General features: G+C 40.7%; 1 protein-coding gene and 1 long non-coding RNA gene across 5 annotated transcripts; one reads left to right on the plus strand and one right to left on the minus strand.

The window, feature by feature from the left end:
* Positions 1-2,706: 2,706 nt before the first annotated feature.
* Positions 2,707-4,275, minus strand: LOC127911121 (uncharacterized). Its single transcript, XR_008077629.1, has 2 exons — positions 4,005-4,275; positions 2,707-3,872 (listed from the first exon to the last, which is right to left on the minus strand). It is a non-coding gene; the product is annotated as an uncharacterized LOC127911121 (long non-coding RNA).
* Positions 4,276-7,641: 3,366 nt separating this feature from the next.
* LOC118402230 (TLC domain-containing protein 4-B-like) lies at positions 7,642-24,054 on the plus strand. 4 transcript variants are annotated; one of them, XM_035800262.2, is made up of 7 exons: positions 7,642-7,855; positions 14,515-14,687; positions 14,930-15,019; positions 15,140-15,198; positions 15,302-15,396; positions 21,370-21,443; positions 22,403-24,054. In XM_035800262.2, exons 2-7 carry the CDS (start codon positions 14,527-14,529, stop codon positions 22,716-22,718), a joined length of 795 nt encoding a protein of 264 aa, XP_035656155.1. In that variant the 5' UTR covers positions 7,642-7,855; positions 14,515-14,526; the 3' UTR covers positions 22,719-24,054. The 4 variants fall into 4 exon arrangements, with proteins under 4 accessions (XP_035656155.1, XP_035656154.1, XP_035656152.1 ...); XM_035800261.2 differs by lacking the exon at positions 7,642-7,855 and adding an exon at positions 9,058-9,179; XM_035800259.2 differs by lacking the exon at positions 7,642-7,855 and adding an exon at positions 9,137-9,507.
* Positions 24,055-24,373: the final 319 nt, after the last annotated feature.

A 24,373-nucleotide genomic window follows, 5' to 3' on the forward strand; every position in this document is an offset into this window, starting at 1 on the left:
AAATAGTTCTGGGTTAAATGTCTGAGAAAAAGTCATTCCAATTTATTTTCATGATGACAGTCATAATTTACTGTATATGCCTCATGGAAAGAGTCAAGTGCATGTTATTATTACTGTTGGATTGAGTGTAGGCTGTCTATGTCAAACATTTTCATTCTGTACATGAAACATATTCATGCGTATGATTCTGGTGTTTTGGATGTTACTTAGGTGATGAGAAAAAAAGTAAGGGAGGGAATTGGTATTCACCTAGGTAGGTAACAGTTGCCACAAAAATGAAAAACAAACTGTGAATGGAAATTCAATTACCTTTTTCCAACTTGCACAAGCAGTGACTACACAGACTCCACTGATCTGATTCAGCTCTTGTTCCAGTTTAACCTGTTACGTAATTATTACAGTGCATCATTTCTTGTTCACCAACAACGAATAAATGCCAACTGCACAATTACTGTAGGTAGTGTACTACTTACTGCATGCTTGATCCACAGTTCCCTGAAGCAATGACTGTTAGCCATTATGATTTTGCTTAGGAAGGGAGATAGCTAAGACTTTCAATTTACCGAAAACTATTGTACAAGGTAAGACAATTGCGTAGTGCAGAAGACATTTCTCATGGAAACTGGCAGTGGGATTATTTCAGCACATTGCAATGCCAAGACATTTACTGTTACGTCCATCAGTCATTCTTTTCTCTCTCTCTACATCAGGTCCTGCCGGGAAATAGGCTTCATGGCATGGAACTGTATTCCTGAGTGTTAAAAATGAGCAGAAACAGATATGTCTGTTTTCATGTTTTGTGTGCGTGAGTGTGCGTGTGTTTGTGAGCCTATAGTGCTCAAACTAAAAAATGAGTAGAGCAGAGTACTGGCAACCAGCCATTGCCCATCAAATACTACCCAGTAAAATAAAACACAATTTCCCATTTTTCCCAGCGTGAGAATAGCTCCCACTGTAGGAAAAGATAGTTGCCTGGCGACCCAAACTCCTTGCTCAGGCCAAATGCTATGCCATGCCCATATATATTAGTTTCTGCTCCGTAATGAGGGGATTTGATTATCTGGACCATATTACACTCATGGGAGGAGTTTGCACCAGGGAAAAGTGATTGGATTTATTTAGGATTATAATTATTTTGGGGGGAACCCGGGCTGCCTCCTGGGTGTAAGCCAGGTGCCCCATTCAAAGCCCACAGTGAAGTCAACTCTAGCCTAGGCTAGATTAACCACGTGGAGTAGTCTGAAGGAATCTGTATTTTCAATTGCGAAAGTGATTGCTTTTGATAAAAATGCTTTTTCTGCCTACCAATGAAAACTAGTTTTATGGAAATATATGTTGTATGTTTCTGGACGATGCACCATGCTGCCTTGTTGACAACATGGCCGAGCAGCGCAGATTACTGTTCCATTTGAGAAGGGTGCTCCACCCTCACCGCTTTTGCCCGTTCACGTCACAGGCCACAGACCAGTGCACCACAGCTCAGATTAATAGAACTCCCTCCGTGAGTCTGGATCTGAATACTGGATCTGAATATTTCCCGATGATTTCTAGAATGCAAACACATTCTAACCATTCTGATTTGTCCCAGAAACCGATGGGTTGGGCCAGAGCCAGAACACAAGTGGGTAAAGCGGCATTCTAAAATTTGCCATTGGCTTTGATATTCTGATTGGTTAGAGATGATCCAATCACTGATGACTTTGTTTTGTACAACACCCATTATTTTGATGTCACTACAAAAAACTTCAGCGATGGCAGTCTTAGACTGAAGTATGTAGCGAACATAGAGTAGCCAAATAATTCATTTTCAGTCGTCAGGCAACAAATATAGTACTCACCATGTCTGGGCCTCTTGGGATTAATGTACCGGTACTTGAAGTACTTATCTCATGATCTCATTCAAATGCCCTTGTATGGTCATCACATATCTGGGAGTGCCAAGTTTCCCTCTCCTATGCGGTGAGCCCGTCATCCCACTCATCCCAACTCGGAATTCTCCCCAGCTATGGACATTGGCTCCTACTGTCATGCATGATTTACTAGAAACTGAACAAGAAATCCGCCCAGATTCAGGACTAGATGTATTCAATGTGTTTAAAAGGCATTTTTTTATCACCTATGTGGCCATTTGCCCCACACTTTTCAAAAGTTTCAGGTCGACTAGAGGAAAGAATAGATGTGAATTTTCCCTCCCCACCAACTTTCCCTCTCCGTCGTGGTGACCCAACCATCCCACTCCTCCCAACTAATTGTACACACTCCCCATCTGTGACTCTTGGCCCCCTCTGTCATGTATGGTTTCCTTCCAAACAAACATGGAGTTGGAGCCCTATTAGATATGGAGAATCTGACTCAAAAACACTCTATAGAATGGTGACTGAGGTCCTGTATCAGCAGATTACACTGAGATGTGGTGCTACACACTGCTAATGAGAACCCCTTTGTTGAACCTGACCTATGTAGAGTAGACATGCAGTAAAGCTCAGACAAATACTTTCCCCTTAGCCTAGACATCTGAGAAAGACAAAGATAGAAAGAAAGAGAGAGAGCAAGAGACAGAGACAGAGAGAGCAAAAAACACAGAGAGAGAGAGAGAGAGAGAGAGAGAGAGAGAGAGAGAGAGAGAGAGAGAGAGAGAGAGAGAGATAGAGAGAGAGGAATGCTTCTTAATGAATCACAAGGATTAAAAGGCCCAGTCAAGTCTAATTCAATGTTAACATCTCACTGTTTACAGTATATCTATACATGGAGACAATAACCTTTAAATAGGCAAGATAAGTAATACAATTTATGTCATTTCAATGGGGTAATTTCCTTGACTTTCACAATACACTTTTCATTCAGTCCTCTGTACCATGACCATTAAACATTTAAACATTTAAAAGGTTTGACAACCATTAAAAAGTATTGTGATTGATCTACACTTTCTAAACCTCTTTGCAAATCTTAGCTGAGGCATTCAGAGGTATTCGTTAAGTAATTTGAGTAATTAGCTCTCACAATTAAGGTAACACTTCATCCGATGTTCTTCATCAGATGTGTGGCCCCATTTACAGTAATAACAGGTTCAAATCAAATTGGATTTGTGACATACATATGGTTAGCAAGATGTTATTGTGAGTGTAGCAAAGTGCTTGTGCTTCTAGTTCCGACAGTGCAGCAATATCTAACATGTAATCTAACAATTCCACAACTACCCAATACACACACATCTAAGTAAAGGAATGGAATAATAAAATATACATATAAATATAAGGATGAGCAATGACAAGATGCAATAGATGGTATAAAATACAGTATATACATATGAGATGAGTAATGCAAGATACGTAAACATATTAAAGTCACATTATTAAAGTGACTAGTGATCCATTTATTAAAATGGCCAATGATCTCAAGTCTGTATGTATGCTGCAGCCTCTGGGTGTTAGTGATGGCTGTTTAACAGTCTGATGGTCTTGAGATATAAGCTGTTTTTCAGTCTCTCGGGTCCCAGCTTTGATGCACCTGTAAAGACATCGCCTTCTGGATGGTCGCGGGGTGAACAGACAATGGCTCGGGTGGTTGTTGTCCTTGATGATCTTTTGGCCTTCCTGTGACATCAGGTGCTGTAGGTGTCCTGGAGGGCACGTAGTTTGCCCCTGGTGATGCGCTGTGCAGACCGCACCACCCTCTGGAGAGCCTTGCGGTTGTGGGCGATGCAGTTGCCGTGCCAGGCGGTTATGCAGCCAGACGGGTACTATGGTGGGTACTCTGGCGTTGAATGCTGAGCTGTAGTCAATGAACAGCATTCTTTTCTTACATAGGTATTCCTCTTGTCCAGATGAGACAGGGCAGTGTGCAGTGTTATGGCGATTGCATCGTCTGTGGACCTATTGGGGCAGTAAGCAAATTGAAGTGGATCTAGGGTGACAGGTAAAGTGGAGGTGATATGATCATTGACAAGCATCTCAAAGCATTTCATGATGACAGAAGTGAGTGCAATGGTCATCTAGTTCAGTTACCTTTGCTTTCTTGGGTACAGGAACAATGGTGGCCATCTGAAGCATGTGGGGACAACAGACTGTGATGGGGAGAGATTGAATATGTCCGTAAACACACCAGCCAGCTGGTCTGCGCATGCTCTGAGGACGCGGCTGGGGATGTCGTCTGGACCGGCAGCCTTGCGAGGTTTAACACGTATAAATGTCTTATTCCCGTCTGCCAGGGAGAAGGAGAGCCCACAGTCCATTGCAACGGGCCGTGTTGGTGGCACTGTATTATCCTCAAAGCGGTTGGCCTGTAGAACATGCAGAGTTTTTGTAATATTGTTATTACGGAACATGCAGAGAGAGATTTTTTGGAATTAGTTTGGTTAAATATTATCCAGAACAAATCAAGGCTTCTGAATTAATACTGTAAGCCAGTTGATGCTATTAGTAATTAGCCTCTTGGAATGCTGATTTGTTTTGTAACGGAACATATTTATTTTGTGAGTATAAACCATCGGCTAGATTAATGAGTAGTCATATACTTCAGCTCATGGCATAACATTGGATATTAAACCATGTTCAAATCATATTCACTTACGTAGAGGAACCTCAGGTAGCCTAATTGATGAAGGAAATCATGCATACAGTAGCCTATTAATCACACATGAAGCAACACATTATGAGTGTTGTTGTACTTTAATTTGATATAATATCACATAAGCTAGTCATGTCATGTTAGAATTCCTCAGCTTGCCTTGAGACTACTCAAGAACGTGTAAATACTGTATCCGTCGGTGGGAAACACTTGTGTTGGTGAAATAAAGCAGGTGAAAAACAGAAAGGGAATCCCACCATCTAGTGGTGATTGTAAACAGCTATATTTTGTATGAACTTTTATTTAACCAGGGTAAACACTTTGAGCCCAGGCCTCATTTGCAAATGTGCCCTGGGAACAATACAGAAAATACAATTATTCACAATTTAAAACACAACATGTATTAAATTAAATCGCAAATAGTATGGAAACAATCAAACAAACACATGTATCAATATAAAAATTCCTAGTCTTTCTTCATAACTGACCCAGAGACAACAACATATCCAAATGAAACGTTGCTTGGAGATTATTCCACATGATTGGGGCCTGGTAGGAAAAGGCAGATTTACCCAACTCTGTGGATACACGTGGAGTCTCTTTAAATAACCAATCTTGAAATCTAGTGTAGTGTTCTGAGTTTCTATATTTCAACAATGATGTTAAGTAAATTGGAAGTTTATTGAGCAAGGCTTTATAAACAAAAACAGAATAATGATGTGACCTATGCGTTTTTAGTGAGATCCAACCAACTTTATGATAAACGATGCAGTTGTGAGTGTCAAAACTGTCAGATGTGATAATACAAAGTGCACTGTGATAAATTATGTCCAAGGGCTTCAAAACACTTACTGTAGCCGGATTTATGTATATAATATCGCCATAATCTATAACAGGAATAAATGTAGACTGAATTATCTGTTTTCTACTATTTAATGAAAGGCAAGCCCTATTCCTATAGAATAATCCCAACTTAATTCTTAATTTCTTGACTAACTTGTCAACATGCTTTTTAAAAGATAGCTTTTCATCAATCCAGATGCCCAGATATTTATAGGCGGGGACACAATCAATGTGGCCACCATTTAACATAGTTATACACAAATCAGTTACATGATTTGGCAAAAAAACATGTACTTGGTTTTACCAGCATTTAGTACCAACTACAGGTCAACCAAGGCTTTCTGCAAGGTAGTAAAAGCAGATTGAAGAGTCAGAGCCTGAGCCTCCATAGGTGTAGTAGCATATACAACAGTGTCATCTGCATTCTTGATGAAAGTTACAGTTTTGTACAAATAGACCAATGCTGTTAATATAAATAGTGAAAAGAACTGGACGAAGAATCGAACCCTGTGGGACACCTTTTGTTATGTTTAGAAATCCTGATTTAACGCCATCAGTAAGTACACACTGATCTGTCTTTTAAATAATTCTCAAACCAGCTACAAGCAGCCCGATCTATGCCAATCGTAGAGAGTTTGTGAATAATTAAGGTGTGATCCACAGTGTGAATGCCTTGGACAGGTCAATGAAGAGGGAAGCATGGTATTTCTTCGTATCTAAACAATTTATGACATAATTTAAAACCATAGAGGTAGCAGAGATGGTACTATGACCTAGTCTGAACTCTGACTGTTTTACATTCAGAAAAAATGTAGCAGTTAAAAGGGATCTAAGCTGAGTATTAATCAATGATTCCAGGATTTTTGCCAGGCAAGTGTAACGGCCATTGGTGGAAGAAGGTGAGGACCAAGGTACAGCGTGGTACATGTTCATCATCTTTATTTAACTGAACACTGAATAACCAAAACAACAAAAGAACAACCGAAACAGCTCCGTCAGGTGCGAAACAGACTAAACAGAAAATAACTACCCACACCACACAGGTGGGAAAAGTATGGTTCTCAATCAGAGACAACGATAGACAGCTACCTCTGATTGAGAACCATACCTGGCCAAACACACAGAAAAGAAAACATAGAACCCACAACATAGAATGCCCACCCCAACTCACGCCCTGACCAAACCCAAAATAGAGACATAAAAGGATCTCTAAGGCCAGGGCGTGACAGCAAGACAGTTTGGAAATGGGACGATAATTATTTTAATCACTCTGGTCGCCACCTTTATGTAGAGGAAGTACATGGGCCGCCTTCCAAACTCTAGGGATAGTACTTGATATAATTGTCAAGTTAAAAATATGTGTTAATGCTTCCGCAATCAATGGAGCAGAAAGCTGTAATAAGAAGGGATCAAGCATATCAGCCCCAGTTTATTATTTTTACATTAATCATGAGTAGCTGTTGCAACACATCAGAAGTAGACAGTTGCTCCAGAGAGCACAAGGATTCACTGGGGGTTGTCTGGTCCTTTATCAAGTCGACTAGCAACTGGATAGAGGACAAGAGAGCAACTGAATATGTTGGTCATATTGTGGCATTAGCGTTCCCACAACACTGTTTACTTATATGACTGGTTCAATGACATGCTATGGGTGAATGGCATACAGTAAAGTAGTACGATACTCCACACGGTTCTTATTTCCACGTTCAACACAACTAAAAACTTGGAAACTCCGAAACCGACCAGTGGAGCAGGCTCCTCAGAGGAGGAAGGGGAGGACCATCCTTCTCAGTGAATTTAATTTAAAAAAAAATGTAAAACATTGAAAAAGTTATCATTTTTAGATAAACCTATACTAAATATAGTCACCAAATAATTAATTAAAACACACTGTTTTAAATTGGTCTACAGTAGCCTCAACAGCATTCTGTTTGGTAGCACCATGGTGTAGTTGGAGGACAACTAGCTTCCATTCTCCTCTTGCTACATTGAGGCTTGGGATGCTCTTGGTTCGCACCCCCTTCCATAGACTTACACAGTAATTATGACAACTTCCGGAGGATGTACTCCAACCTATCAGAGTTCTTGCAGCATGAACTGACATGTTGTCCACCCTATCAAAGGGTCAGAGAATTAATTTAGTAATGATAGTATAAGCTACAGCTAGCTAGCACTGCAGTGTATAAAATGTGGTGACTAGTTGACTAAAAGAGAGAGAAAGACAATAGTTGAACTGTTTTCAACAAATTCATTTCTTCAAAAATGAAGAAGCAAGAGAGAGAGAGAGAGAGATTTTCAAATGTTTTCACTTTCAGTTTCACTTACTTAGCTAGCAAATGCAGCTGGCTAGTTTAGCTACTCGAACACCTGGCTCAAACAGAGGTATGCTATGTTAGCTAGCTGGCTATGACTATCCAACACAACACCGGAACTCTTCCAAGTCAAGGTATAACTGCTTACTGACTATACACTGTGACGTTAATGATTGTAGTGGATTTACTTGCGCATTAGTTCTATTAGCTATGTTGACTAGGACGCTACTTTAGCAAATATGGGGACAACGGTGTAGGCTGTGTGTAGTGGTTATGGCATGGTTTGGCTTGGAAAGTTTTTTTTCGGCTGGTGACATACAGCTGATGTGTTGTTCATTGAAGTCCACAAACGAAGGGAAAATGTGAGAGGAGGAGAGTGCATTGAGGAGAGAAGGAATACAATGTGGGTGCTATGAAAGTGAACTGTGTTTATGCGTGATCAGAGTATTCATTCCGCCGAATCTGTTGCAAAACGTTTATTAAACGGAAGCAGGGATAAAAAATATCAGAATTTTAGACTAACTGTTGGACTAATGATTACACCCTGGATAAGCTAGATGCAGGCAAGAGTGTGCAAGGCGGTATTGAATGTGCCACTGTCTGTCCAAAATTCACAAATCTAGTGGAGGAAGGGGCAGTAGAAGAGCAGCCATCTTGTGAGAAAAGCTGGTACCTCATCGATGGGGAATTCAAGAGACATACCTAGCAGGCCTTGCGCCGTATCTTCGCATGATCTGGTCTTGTGTGAATTTCACAAAAGATTCGTATTGTTCTGCAAGTTTTGTGTTGAGGATCTGTCATCAGGATACAGTCTGTCATCTACATTTTTTTCTCCCAACCTGTGTGCACCTACATTGTAAACTTTAATTAATAGGCTAGTTTGTAGCAAACTCATGATGGGTATAGGGAAAACCTATCGATGTGTTACATTGAGCTGAATGGAATATGAATGACAGTCATCCATCATGCTGTAATAGAAATAAGGCCATGCTCATGAAAAAAATGATTGTCCTGCCTCATGATAAACGGCTCCGGCCGCAACTGGAATCGACCAATAGGAAACTCTACAAAAAATAATGTATGTACATTTTAACTCTGAGATTATAACAATATGTTTCGTCACAAAATACGCACACGGACATTACGGATGTTTTAGGAAGAGCTACCGACGCATGTAAAGTTGGGGTATATAAAATATGCCGTGAGAGCGTTTGTGTACAATCCACTGCAATGCCAGAATTGTAACCAGTTTGGACACGTGTCAAGTGGGAACAGGCTGAATATGTTTGTGGCTGAATCCATTTTTTTGTTAAAGAGTTATAGTCGGAGCCTTCCCTGTTTCTGGTCCACACTCCAGTCCAGTTGGTGGCGGTAATGCACATTAAAGTTGGTTGCCAACCTCCATTTTAAAAAATCCACCAAAGAAGAAGAAGAGGAAGAAGCGACTTACAGGGAGAGGTGCGAAATGGAGGGAGGAAGATAGATATCTGACTTTAGAAGACAATAGACTGTAAAAACTATTGTTAAAAAAAAAACAAGAAGTAGCTTACCTCCCACATCTGGGTGCAACTGTCAAACATCAGATGAATTCATCGCCTAACAGTGGCTTTCAAAACAGGCTTAGGCTAAATCTTTTCGGGGGAAAAAAGCCACAAAGGAATAGGCCTAGTCATTCCAAATATAGCTAGCTTGTATTAACTTGAGCATCAGTTTTCTTTAAAATATGGAAACGCAGCGTTATGATTAGGCTATTTCAAAGCCATTGCGTGACTATGTGAAAAACAAGGTAAGTTGACAGCGTCACTAGATAAAGCAAAAGAGTCATAAAACAGGATTGTTTACATTTTCTCCTGCATGAACAAAATGCTGAAGTCATTCTAGTCATTTCAGCCCAAATATTTCGCGCTACCAGTTTTACGCGTTTACCTTTTAGTCAATATAAAAATCTCAGCCGAGGTGTAAAGCGGTTGTCCGTATAGCGAACAACTCCTATTGTAGTTCTACACAGCCTGCGTTGCGATGTAGAGTCATTCTTCCTAAATATGTTGGGCAACCAGTTTTACGGGTACTCTCTTGTACACAACCTGGGTTTCGACATCACGGGGGATATTTATATATTCGGAAATGGTATTCCCCTTGAAATGCACTTGTCCTTACTCACACTCCTGTAGCGCACGTTGACGGGACGGTTATAGGGTGTCATTGCCAGTGCAAGTTACTCCATGTAAGCACCTCTACTCGGGGGAATAGCATTGCTTAGAAACTACGACAGTGACTTGAGGGTAAGTACAGTATGCTTCTGTCAATGGTGTGCGATATTGCTTGCCTTGTATCAGTTGTCTGCCTATCATTATCACACTTAAGTGATGCTATTGTCTTATGGACTGCTGTCAATACAGTATCTAGCCTCATAACCCAGTACTACAGTATACGGTACTCGGGTGTCTACGGTAGTTATTCGTGCTTTAGTTTGAAAAAGTATGCTATGTCTACTTTATCTTAAAACAGGTCAGCTGTTCAGATTTCTGTCTGACCACAATTTAGGCTATTCCACAATTTCTTATATTTCCTCAGTCATTGGCTAGTTGAGACAGGTTCACTTGTGATCAACAACTGCCTGACCCAGACACTCGAGGAGAGCTTGGCGAGGTTCCCCATGCTTCCTTTCATTTGTGGAGGAGGGTTGGTGTTTAGGGCTGTGGGGACATGTAGGGGGATCTGCTTGTGTCCCTGTATTTAGTTACAGACCATCAGCGATTTTGACACAGAGCCAGATGCGGTCAAAGTGTTGATTACAAGTATGATTGGTCGGCCCACTCCTGTTAGCTAAAGGTGAGGTTTGATTCATTCACCGATTTTCTTAAGGGCACTAGGAATGTTTCTCACCATTTTGAGGAATCCACACTTCTACATGGACATGTTATTCTTAGTAGGGAGTCGAGCAGAATTTGAGTTGTTCTACGATTGAGAACCTCAAAAAAACAAGAAATACAGAAACGCTTCAAGTAACTTTTAGGAATGCAGTTTGCCATACAGTTTCACTTCCTCCTAAAATGCCTCTCGCCAAATAAATCCTTGTGTAAAATATTTTCGCTTTAGTAATGACAGGTGAACAGAAGGTCAGGGCCATCTACTACGCCCCTTCACCAATTGATCTGATGACCACATGAATGAGATTGTGTCTGATCTATTGTGAAGCAGTGCATGAGATGTGGCTTTGGCTGACCCATGGACTGATTATGAACTTAACGTGATATCGCGGCTAAATCAACAAATAATATGTAGGAATAGGCAAATACTCCACTGTTTCAAGGCAGCCAGTGGTAAATGCATGGGTCCTGGCCCCGAGGTCAGACACTGCAGAAGAAGGTGATGACATGCAGTTCAACATAATTGGTACCCTTGATAAAGATGAGCAAAAATGACTGTATGAAATAAATTGTGAGGATAACGGCCCTGAGCCTTTTTCTAAAATGTTTAATGAGATTGGAGAACACATTGGGAGGGATCTTAGACCATTCCTCCATACAGAATCTTTCCATATCCTTTTGTCTGTATTTATGGACTGCCTTCTTCAATTCAAACCACAGGTTTTCAATGGGGTTCAAGTCCAGAAACTGAGTTGGCCATTGCAAAATGTAGATTTTGTGGTCAGTTAACCATTTCTTTGTGGTTTTTGATTAGTGCTTGGAGTTATTGTCTTGCTGGGAACTGGCCGCAAGTGGATTTTTCAGCTTCCTGGCAAAGGCAACCAGATTTTTTTTCTGAAATAGGAGTTCATGAATCTGTTGACCTTTTATCATGGGCCCGAGGACCAATGAAAGCAAAACAGTCCCATAACATCAAAGATCCACCACCATATTTTGCAGTAAGTAAGATTATTTTCTGCATATGCATCCTTCTTTTGAACTCACCACTGGTGTGCGTGGCAAAAGAGCTCTATTTTCGTGTCATCTGACCAGAGCACCGGTGCCAATCCAAGTACCAATGCTGTTTAGAAAACTCCATGTGTTTACATGTGTTGGTCGCTCTCAATAAAGGCTTTTTTCTGGCAACCCTTCCAAAGAGCTTATTGGCATGGAATATTGTAGATTTGGGGATTTGGGTGACATGAAGGCGTAACCAAGTTCGGTAATTCTCCAACTTTGGCCACAGGATTTTTCTTTGCCTCCTCACTGCGTGGTGCAACTGACATTTTGCACGCAAGGGAGGATGAAGAAAGCTTCCCTTGAATCACTGGGCATCTTGTTATGACATGAATTATCTGAATTATACCTACAGAGGCTTTTATGGAGGAACTGTGTGTGTGCAGAGCAGCACTATAATTAACACGTCTTACCTTTTTGTAATTAATGAATCCAATGTGATTTTATTTGATTTTATAATGCTTGTAACGTCCTCAGTAGGCTGCAGTAACCTATGCTTCAGCGAGGAGGTGCAGGTACCCTACGCAAGCCACTGGCTAAGATTTCAAGCTCGCAAACTCACCACAGATGCTGGAATATATTTCTGAGTGAGAGTGTCGCGATACGAAACCTTCAGCCCGCCCCTTGGCCGGCAGCGGGGTGCTAGAGGTGGTTAGCGTCCCGTTCCCTGGATTGGACAGGGCACTATAGATACTTCAGGTTATCTCGGTATAACCAGGACCGCTCGCGTAGCCCTGCCTCTCTTTCTATATCGAAGCGTTGTCCGCGTAGAGAGGTCTTTTGCCTTGTCACTCTCAACGGTCTAGCTCTAGCTCCACCTTTATCCTTTAGACTCTTTGCTTCACCACTAATTGGTCCATGAGTTGTTATTAAGCACTAGTCCTACCAGTCTCTATATGATTTCTCTGTGGTTTAGTATTTCCCCTCTGTGATGTATCTAGTTTAAAGTGTGAAGACCTTTAGTCAACTTAGTCTCACTACTCTGCCCGTCGGCTATGTATCGCTTGGAAAATAAAACTTAGATCGATAAGACAATTAAATGAATCACTACTGGACACACCTTCCTCCTTGTCTTTTAATGGTAACTCATTCTGTCATAGAGCATTGATCCCCGTTTCCAGTGTCCCGGTAGCGGGGAGTGTCAGAGTTGTTATCTCCCGTGCCGTTAACTGTCTTTGAGAGAACCTTTTACTCGAGACAGGATAAGACTACCGTTTATTTTTGAAAACACTCTGTTTTTTTGTCTTTTACAATCAAACACACTTCAAAATACACAATTTGTTACTCGGTCACACACAGCCTTAATCAAAAACATGCAAATGCCTTAATGCTCTATAAAATGCCTGGTACAATGATAACACTTATCTCTATATTAAAAATTATAAATGCTTATAATAGTTATTTAATTACCTTTGAGAGATGACGAGGAGACCCATGAGATCAGGAGCAGAGTTTCAATTGGTCAGAGTTCTTTTATAATTTAGTTAGTAGCGACTCCCCTCTACTGGCTGAGAGGTTGACTTGAAGTCGGCGGTTTACTAAATTGAGAGATTCAAGTTTGGACTGGATGAGAGAACCCGCTGGTGATTCCCTGCCCCACTGGAATATCGAAGAGTCTCTGCCCGCAACGAGGTCGAGATGCTGAGCTCAATCGAGAGGTTCCGGAGAACACTTCTGGATATATTTGCATCAACACCCTGGCGCAAAATCACAGGGTCAATTCAGACATCCATAAGAGAAAGCAAGGGATAACCTTAAGGTCTAGAGTGGCTCTCAACCCCGTTGAACTACCGCAGTGTCAGTGGCCCGCAACAAGGTCGAGATGCTGAGCTCAATCGAGAGGTTCCGGAGAACACTTCTGGATATATTTGCATCAACACCCACGCGCCTGGCGCAAAGCGACAAAACAACTGGTCAATAGTTAAGCGGTATATCGGAGAGTCCCTTCTCAGATCCAACAAGTTAGAATCTTTTAGTAATTTGAGTCAAGTGGCAATTACCCGAAGTCAAATGGTTGTCTAAATGAATTCAGAATTCAAGAAGTCAGCGCCAAAGCTGGAATAAAAATGCTTGGAACGTAAAAAACTTTATTAACCGGTTCCAATGCTTTTAAAATAACGGTTCTGCTCCTGAACAGTGTAGGTCACTTTTGTTTCGGGTTCAGGTCCTCAAAAAGTTTGCTTGTTTTCAGTTCTGTTCCCTGAACCAGTTCCAACCTTTTGATTTCCACACTGAGTTTGGAATAATACTGTGATATTGTAAAACTGATAATGAGCTTTTATTGTAAGCTGTTTGAAAAGACTGCCTCAAATGTCAGCCTCTTTTGGCAGGATTTTGTTTTGGGCTGCTTGGTTACAGGTTGTAAATTAGTTAAGACAGAGTTTCAAACCTCTCTGCCAATAACAGCTATTTTAAAATGTTCCCCTCCCCACTTAGACCACTCCCAGACAGTCCTAGCAAAGGTATTGCATGAGAAATGGCTCTTTGCTAAGAAGCCCCAGTATTTTCATTTTTGCTTGATAATTTTTTACATTTAAAACAATCACTGTAAGGTACTTAATTGTTACCCAGAAATGTTTTGATGTAGAGATTAAACATGGCTGCATTTGACCTTTTTTTTAAGGTGAAATTAATTTTAAAAAGTTGAAAATTAATGCAGATTTTATTTATAAGTATCTTTAGGGGTGCCAATAATTGACACCTGTCCTTTTTGAGAGAGAAACTAATTGCATCTCTTTCTCTGAGTGAGCGTATTAGTATAAAATATCAGTTGATGTAGTCTTGACTTCTATGTTTTCAAATCTCACGCTCCTATTTGACATTCTATGAACTCACATTCCCCTATCTGTTTTTTCTATCTCTCTCAGTAACGAGTGATCATGGAGAGCTTCTCTCCGTCTCTCTTTGTCCTGTCCATCGCTGCCACCAGCTTTGTGACGTTCCAGTGTCTGTTCCACTTTGTCAGCCCCTGGATCTCTGCTCAGTTCTTTCCTGGGTACCACCGTCTCAGTCCCAGACACACCATAGAGTGGAACTCCAGGTACAGCATCTGATCCTCTGAGAAATGATGTTATTGACTATTCAATCAATCTAAGCTCCTATCACACAACCTATTGTATTATCATTTTCCCAATTTAAGCATATTTCTGAGCGTAGACACTCTCAAATATCGTTGTCGAGAGAATTGTCCATATGTGTGGAATCCCACCGCTGCCGCCAAATGTTACGTTTAAGGAAGTATGCTTTTATGAGTATTTGTGTCTGTTTTTTTGTGTTTTCTAGAACTGTGTCTACATTGCACGCCTTGATAGTGGGGCTTTTTTGTCTCTACATATTATTTCATGATGATGCAGTCAATGAAGACCCTGTCTGGTAAGAATCTCCCTGACTACTAAGTGTGTAATCCTTGGTAGAATAGTCATATTTTGTATATTTGATACCATGCTTTCTTATCATATTTTCAACATGTGCTTTGTGCTATCTTGCCTATAGGGGAGATCCATCACTGGTGAAAATAAATGTGGCCATAACCTGTGGCTACCTCCTATCAGGTGGGTCTCCACTTCAAACATGTCTAACCCTTGTATTACTTTGCATATTCCCATGGATTATGTTGACCCATACAGTGAGCTATCTCCCTTGTCTGTCTTGCAGATATGCTGCTCATATGTTACTTTTGGCGGGCGATAGGGGACAAGTTTTTTGTAATCCACCACCTGGCAGCACTGTATGCTAACTACTATGTACTGGTGAGTTCCTTACTGACCCAGAGCAGAATGTGCAGGCAAGATGGGGAAGGGACATGGGCCAAGGGTGAACAGCCATGTAGTTTGATGGGATGGGTTAGAGTGGATAACAAAGGTCTGGTCAGTGATGAAATAGTAGAGTTCCACTTTAGTCAGCATTGTATTTGGAACACTTTGATTTACAGTGTTGTTACTGTGTAATTGACCTACAGGTACATTGCTACAAGTGTTATTACTCAGTTTTAATCATTGCAAAATGTGTTTTACTGCAGTATTACCCAGTAATGGAACACTGTACATTGTTTCCCTCCCCTCTCTGGAAGGTGCAGTGTAAGTAGCTACAGTTGTCAAGCACTTTTGATATGTTGCTTGTTCAATTGTATCTGTATGATATAAAAATCACTAAGGATAGAGTTTAAACGAGGCATTTGGCTGACAATTTGAGTTTTATTGAGGAAGGACACTTTGCACTGTCTTTTGTGCATGTATGAGTCAGAAGAAATATCTGGAAGCTAGTTGGACTGAAAATCTTTGTTTTTGTTGCATTTATTGCATATCTTTATTTGATGTACCACCGAAAGCTAGACAACAGTGTGTTTAGGTAGATAGATAGATAGATAGGTAGATAGATAGATGATGGTTCCCTCTTGGTCCTGTCCTGTGTAGGTGGCCTGGGCCATCAGGTTCAGTGGCTGCTAAGACTAACGATGATGACAATTGGGACCATTTTTTGCATGGAATGTGATGGCTTGTAGTGCGGGTTTCCAAGGACACATTCAGCCTAGTCCTGGACTAGAAAACATGCTCAATGGAGAGTCGCCATTGAAAGTGCTTTTTAGTCCCAGACTGGGCCTAATCTGTGTCCCAGTAAACCATCCTGTAGATTTTCTGTCTATACTGTATGAAGCCTTCTCTTCACTCGGTCTGTAATGGTGATTGGTGCATGCTACCTTTTTTGCTTGTTTTGACCTTTCAACCCTACAACCTATACAACTATACAAAGAAAGGGACCTCTCATATATTTCCAAATTACCACTGATTTATTTTAGTAAACTCTACTGGCTAATTACTGGTCCCTTTTTGAGGTAATGTTAGAATGGATTGTAGAGTAAAGGTTATGAAATTGATAATGACATTAACTTATGTCATGCACATAGGTAGTCCATACATCTTTTATTTTCTCTAGAGTGTTTGTTCTCTTTTTCAATGTTGGGATGGGGGCTTTTAATTGTGCCAGTTCTCACTAGTTGCACTTCTGTTTTGTTTATGTATGTATTTTTTCTGTCTCTCCTCCACTAACGTGTGTGTGTGTGTGTTTCTGTTAGTGATGCACCGATATAACATTTTTGTCCGATACCGATATCCGATCTTTTCCTTGCCCCCCAAAAATTGCGACATTTTAAGCATTCTAGTACAGTTAAATAGTTAACACACACACATGGACGCAGAGGTCTAAGATACTGCATCTCAGTGCAAAAGGCATCACTACAGTCCCTGGTTTGAATCCAGGCTATCACATCCAGCCGTGACTGGGAGTCCCATAGGGCGGCGCACAATTGGCCCAGCGTCGTCCAGGGTAGGCCGTCATGTAAATAAGAATTTGTTCTTAATTGACTTGCCTAGTTAAATAAAGGTTACACACATGCACCACACTGACCAAAAAGTTATTTTGTTGGCATTTACGTATGTCCTCATTACCAGTAAAACATCATCAAAACCTATTTCTTTCTAACACTATTTGACGTGTCAAATAAGCTTGTTGACCAATCAAGACCTGAATGTGACTGCATGTCACATAATAGTTTCATGCGTTCATGAATTTTGTATTTAGTTATTACACTATCACTCGTATTTCATATGTCACAACGATTCATCGATACGTATGCTATGATGCTGGTAAAGTTGTCTCGTGCACCTACAGTGCTGGTCATAAAATTAAAATAAAAAAAGAAGCTAGCTAGCTCATGGATGCAAACATAGCAAAAACGACAATCTGTTTCAGTAGCTATAGTTAGCTAGCTAACTATATAACTAGGTGTCATCATCTAAAATGACCCTAATTTATAAAACAGTTCTTATTTGATTAATTAATGGTGGTCGGACCCATCTATGTGAAGCTAGCCACAATAACGATTAGCCACAATAGTGGACTTTGCAGTTAGCCTTCAAAATAAGAGTATGTCATTGACAGTGATGCAAATGAATACAAATATTAGAATTATGCCATAATTGAATAGATAATGCTAAACGAGGTTGGAATGTTATATAAAATCAACAAAAGACAATCAATCAATCAATAAAATGTATTTATAAAGTCCTTCTTACATCAGCTGATGTAACAAAGTGCTGTACAGAACCCCAGTCTAAAACCCCAAAGCAATGCAGGTGGGGTTAGGGTTAGGGTTAGCAATGCAGGTGTTAGCAATGCAGGTGTAGAAGCACGGTGGCCAGGAAAAACTCCCTAGAAAGGCTGGAACCTAGGAAGAAACCTAGAGAGGAACCAGGCTATGAGGGGTGGCCAGTCCTCTTCTGGCTGTGCCGGGTGGAGATTATAACAGAACATGGCCAAGATGTTCAAATGTTCATAGATGACCAACAGGGTCTAATAATAATAATAATCACAGTGGTTGTAGAGGGTGCAACAGGTCAGCAACTCAGAAGTAAATGTCAGTTGGCTTTTCATAGCGAATCATTCAGAGTATCTCTACCGCTCCTGCTGTCTCTAGAGAGTTGAAAACAGCAGGTCTGGGACAAGGTAGTCAGTCTGGTGATCAGGTCAGGGTTCCATAGCAGCAGGCAGACCAGTTGAAACTGGAGCAGCAGCATGACCAGGTGGACTGGGGACAGCAAAGAGTCATCAGGCCAAATAGTCCTGAGGCATGGTCCTAGGGGTCAGGTACTCAGAGAGAGTGAATGCTTAAATTCACACAGGACACTGGATGAGACAGGATAAATACAGATATAAGACTGACACTAGCCCCCCGACACACAAACTATTGCAGCATAAATACTGGAGGCTGAGACGGGAGGGGTCGGGAGATACTGTGGCCCCGTCCGACGATACCCCTGGACCGGACCAAATAGGCAGGATATAACCCCACCCACTTTGCCAAAGCACAGCCCCCACACCACTAGAGGGATATCTTCAACCACCAACTTACTATCTTGAGACAAGGCCGAGTATAGCCCTCAAAGATCTCCCCCACGGCACGAACCCATGAAGATCACGTCAGTGACTCAAGTGACCCACCCCTCCTAGGGACGGCATGGAAGAGCACCAGTAAGCAAGTGACTCAGGCCCTGTATTAGGGTTAGAGGCAGAGAATTCCAGTGGAGAGAGGGGAACCGGCCAGGAAGAGACAGCAAGGGCGGTTCGTTGCTCCAGTGCCTTTCGTTCACCTTCACACTCCTGGGCCAGACTACACTCAATCATAGGACTTACTGAAGAGATGAGTCTTCAATTAAGACTTAAAGGTCGAGACCGAGTCTACGTCAGTCACATGGATAGGCAGACCATTCTCTAAAAATTGAGTTCTATAGGAGAAATCCCTGCCTCCAACTATTTTCTTAGATGTTATAGGGACAATAAGGAGGCCTGCGTCTTGTGACCGTAGCGTACATGTAGGTATGTACGGCAGGACCAAATCAGAAAGAAAGGTAGGAGCAAGCCCATGTAATGCATTGTAGATTAGTAGTAAAACCTTGAAATCAGCCCTATTCTTAACAGGAAGCCAGTGTAGAGAGGCTAGCACGGGAGTAATATGATGATTGTTTTTGTTAATTTGACAAAAATCTGTTGAAATCACACTGGATGTATTATTATTTTTTAGATTTGCATTGGGGGCATACTTATTTCACTGTACAGCCTTACCTATGGATTGTGGATCAATGACATGAGGTATCAGTCTACTCAGTGACACCCAGAGAACATTAGCATCGTGGCTCTGATTGCGGGACTCTGAAACAACTGTGAATTGAGACACATTTATTGTCAACCTATGTGTATTGAACAATATTCAAGACGAAAAACAATACTGCATTGATGTGTTTGGAGTCTGATAACTCTGAGGAGGACGTTGGGAAAAAATATCTTGGGTATTGAGTAGACTGTTACCCCATTTCATTGATCCCCAATCCTTAGATAAAGCTGTACAGTGCAATATGAATGTCAATACACAATATGCTGACTGGGGAGGTGATTTCCCACAGTCACAGTCCCATGATAAGAGCTGCAACGCTAATATTTGTATAAACTCTTCACAGTTGTGTTCTGTGGGTGTCACCGAGTAGACTGATACCCCATTCCATTGTTTCACAATCCAACCTTGTTTAACATTACCTAGTTTAAATATGGCATGATTCCACCAATTGTGACCTGCATCACTTTCAAAGGGTCACTTTTATTTTGAAGGCAAACCGCAAATTCCACGATTGTGCCTAATCCTTATTGTGGCTAGCTTCACAACACATAACCCAGTCCGGTCGACCCTCACTAGTTAGATGAAGCTAGCTGGCTGCTTATAATGTTAGCTTTGGGCAACAGGGTTAAGTAGCTGGCTAGCTATTTATTTTCATGAACTGAAGTTCAATTTCAATAGATGAACAACAAGTGGCTACCTAGCTAATACTTACTCACAAGGATTCCTAAATAATTGCTAAGAATAGTGAAAATGACTGCAGTTTCTATTGGTCGTTGTTTTCAGGCTGGTTGTATTGGTGCTAGCTAGGTACCAACCTAAAGCTAGCTAGCTACCCCAGAAGTTGCGGTCAAACAAATAATCCTTTATTACCAGCGCGGTATTGTAAACGCATCGTTTGTGGCCGGTGTTTGCTCGTTTGCAGACTTTTTTGTACAGCTTTGACAGTGCTACTGATAGTATTGGTGGCACATGGCTTGCATGTGCATATTCAAAACACAAACATTCTCTAATAGAACTGTGTTATTTGACGTGTCGATTTTAAAGCTTAATAACCGCATCAAATAGTGTTATTGTCAAATAGTGTTATTTGATGTGTGTATTTTTTGACACGCAAAGACCCAAACGGCATTCCATAGTATGTCGTGAAGCTAATAGCAGTGTTTAACTCCGGTAGAGCAGCATCTGAACAATAACATACTTGGTAACGTTAGTGTGTACCGGTGCTCGACCAGTCGCGAAAGCCAACATCACCCAAGACAGAGAACGGTTGATTATCAAGGGCAATGAATTCCATTATCTTAGCGTTAATGGATTTCGCCTTTGAGTTGTCTCACTAATTTTCTTACTCTTTCAAATGACTGCTCAACTTGTTGACTGCTCAATCCACACAGCAGACATTGTGGGCTAGGTTAGGAATGCTGTGTTGCACGTGTAGCACAAAATATTACTCTGCATCATTACATCATGTACCTACGTTATATAGGTATACACATCAGCCTTGACATTAGTTTTTCACATCGGCGTTAAACTAGACATTGGGCCGATACTGATGTTGGCATTTTTTTTTTTAAAAGCTTAATATCCGGCCGATTCCGATATGTTCACCGACATATCGTGCATCCCTAATGTGTGATCAATTAACCTAGTCTTGTGTCTAACATGCTAACTATACAGTACATGCAAAAAATGGCCTAAACAAAGAACAGGCCTGTGTCAATTGGCTAGGTACAGAAGGGGGGCCCTTCCTATCTTGTCTGTAGTGGATTCTGTTGTGGTACATTGAGCACATGTTGCCTAATAACAGTATGGACTTACCAGTACTTAGAGGTATGAGCATGCACTGCTGGAATGTTCACCACCACTTTTTGTACACATTTTGAAAATGTCTGTGACCCAAGTTTATTAACTGTGTCATAACCCCAGTAAGTGCACCTCAATTTTTCCTTCTTAGAGATCGTACAGTAAGTTTACGATCATGATTTATCCTGAACTCAAATATTATTGTGAGTACTTCTCTTGCCATTATTTTCTTTGCACTTTGTTCTTTCTCTTTTAGAGCATAGGAATGTTGCCTTATTTTGCTAACTTCCGTCTGGTCGCAGAGCTTTCCACTCCTTGTGTGAATCAGCGGTAGGTAATTTCAATGCCAAATAGACTCATGCACGTGCGCATACTCGTACGCACAACATTACCTGGGAAGTGGAGGGAACCTTGTAAAGTAACCATTTGGTGCCCTGAATGTATTTGCAGAAGGGCTTTTGCCGTTGGTAGTAGTGCATTTTTAACCATTTCAGAAACCGTATTGACCCTTAATGTTTAACTACTTATAATAAGTCAGTCCAGACACACCCAGCCAAAAGCTTGTATCTGACAGCATTATTAGAGACCCATGTTTCATACTTAAACACATTTGAGTCACATTTCTAATTGTACACTATTATCCTGATTTGAATCCAACAAAGACAAAATACAGATGCAGTGTTAAAGAATTGTATTTAAAATCTTACAAGTGCTGGGTATATGTGCCTTCAGAAAGTGTTCACACCCCTTGACTTTTTCCACATTTTGTTGTGTTAAAATAAAAAATGTGTCAATTTTTAATTCAAACAAAAAATAATCACCCATATACACACACAATACCCCATAATAACAATGTCAAAACATATATTTTTTTTAGAAATGTTTGCAAATGTATTGAAAATAAGTATTGCATAAAATGTCTAAATATGTTTTCACTTTGTCATTATAGGATATTGTGTGTAGATGGGGGCCTGGGATCTATTTGAAATAATTTTGAATTCCGGCTGTAACCCACAAAATGTAGAATAAGTCAAGACAGTAGTACAATTACTTTTACCATGTCCCCTCCCATCATGGTGGAGGATTGTAGTGTAGTGATACACATTTTACATAGGGCTGGTCATTGAATACTGGGGACTCTTTCCGAAGGCACTGTATATATGTAATGTAGGTGACCTTTCTGGAACAATGCCAGTTGATATCCATGACTCCATTACAAAGTGAGTTCATCTTCAACTCTTATCTAACTCTGTCGCCATCCATAACTGTACTAACTATCTATCTTTCAGCTGGTTCTTTGAAGTGCTTGGTTATCCAAAAAGATCATTACCAAATATGGTCAACGGCATTGCCATGACTGCATCCTTCTTCCTGGTGAGGATAGCGGTCATGCCGCTGTACTACAGCCGGATGTATGCCGTGTACGGGACGGAACCCTTCTACCGGGTGACCTTTGGTGGCCGCTGTGCCTGGATGGGCCCCAGTTTCTGTCTAGACATTATGAACGTGATGTGGATGCATAAAATGGCCCGTGGCTGCATTGGTGTCCTGCGTTCTCCTGGAAAGGTGAATGTGGAAAAGCTGCAGAATGGGAAAGTGCACTGAGGGATAGAAAAAGGCAATGGTGGTGTTATTTTATTGTATGTCTGCTTCAAATGGTTCATGGACGTTTTTGGATCAAATGGTTCATGGACTGGAAATGTCATGAGAGTCCCTATTATCCCGTGACCAGCCCTAGGTAAATTGCCTACCACTACACTTATCTGCTCAGAATACTTACAATTAAACAAGCGCTAAACTCCTCCACCATGATGGGACATTGTAAAAGCCATTGGACTATGTCTCCTCTTGGTCATTACAGTTAGAGAGTAAGTGAATGGACGGTGTGATATCATGGATGGAAACTAGACAGACAAATACTCTTGTCTGCTGGACCCTTTTGTTTCTAAATTGTTTACGTCCACTCAAAGGTGTCTTGTGCATATTGCCAAATGATATGAACGGACATGGACGAGAATGGAAGAGGAGCTCACATATTTTTCTAATGTTTATGAAGCTGTAAAGATGGCTCTTGCACAAATATCATGAGATATATATATATATATATGAACAACAATAACATATTTACTTACCTAATTACTCATTAAATCTGTGTTTTCACCAGCATTAGAATGTAAAAGATGTATATTAATCAGACTCCTACTGAAGTCTCTGCTCAGGAGCCTGCTCATGTTTGTAACATACAGTAGGCATAGGAATGATCAGTCATGTGCATAAATTATCAGGGTAGATTAAGACAAACCATAGCAAACATGCCAGATTGTGTCATTTTATCTCTAGAAGTGACCTTACTGAGTGATTTATGATAACAGCCATGAAAGTGCACTTATGTCTAACCGACACACACACAGTAGAACTTCACACAAGCAACTTTGCAGAGTTAACAAATGATTGATCATACTTCATTATTAACTGTTGAAACAGAGCTTTGTAATGTGAAATCCCTGTTGGATTTCTGGATGAGAATATGTTATTTATCGTGACATTTACAGCCATGGTAGTTTTAATATTTCATTTAAAAAAAAACACATTTTAGTAATGTACTCTTCTTTGAGTAAGTGATAACTAAATGTCCATAGCTGCTTTAAATAGTCTTCAGACTTCAATACTTTTTGCTTGTGTCTGATGTTGAGATGTCCTGCTCTCTTGTGGAGACAATGCGGGACTGCAAACATTGTATTTCCCATTTTGTCAAGACTGAACGTACTCGAAGGGAGAGTACAGTGGGCAAGGCGCATTGAGCAATATTCATAAACACATTATTGATGTTAACCTTGGTTTGGTGTAATTCGGTCATCACATTGTTTTGTCTATACTTATGGCTACTTTGCCCACCATTATTACCTCCATCTGTTGTAAAAAAATAAAAACGTGCTATTTATGCATGCGTGTATTTTGGGGGGAATTTGAATTACATTAAATACTTTAATTCACTCACAATCATTTAAAAAAGTTATCCAGAAAACATATGTTTATTTACTGCAGGGGATGTTGGCACGTTTTTCTCATTGGGAGAATCTCAATTGCATACTCGTCGCGTACTCTCCTTCTCGAAACCCATTTGAGTTAGAAGGTCAGAGGGGTGGGACCTCTGGCTTTCTCATCCAATGGGTTTTGAGAAGGAGGCAAGGAGAGGACACGAGGAGAATGCAATTGAGATATATTTTGGGGGGGAGGTAGTTTAGTGGTTAGAGCGTTGG

The sequence above is a fragment of the Oncorhynchus keta genome, chromosome 23 (genome assembly GCF_023373465.1).
Source record: "Oncorhynchus keta strain PuntledgeMale-10-30-2019 chromosome 23, Oket_V2, whole genome shotgun sequence".
NCBI classification, from domain to species: domain Eukaryota; kingdom Metazoa; phylum Chordata; class Actinopteri; order Salmoniformes; family Salmonidae; genus Oncorhynchus; species Oncorhynchus keta.

Bases quoted from the DNA above. Each gene is read 5' to 3' on its own strand.
- LOC118402230 (XM_035800262.2), top strand. From the start codon at position 14,527: ATGGAGAGCTTCTCTCCGTCTCTCTTTGTCCTGTCCATCGCTGCCACC. The intron at 15,199-15,301 runs GTGGGTCTCCAC...TCTGTCTTGCAG, and splicing joins CTGTGGCTACCTCCTATCAG to ATATGCTGCTCATATGTTAC. The intron at 15,397-21,369 runs GTGAGTTCCTTA...TTTCTCTTTTAG, and splicing joins ATGCTAACTACTATGTACTG to AGCATAGGAATGTTGCCTTA.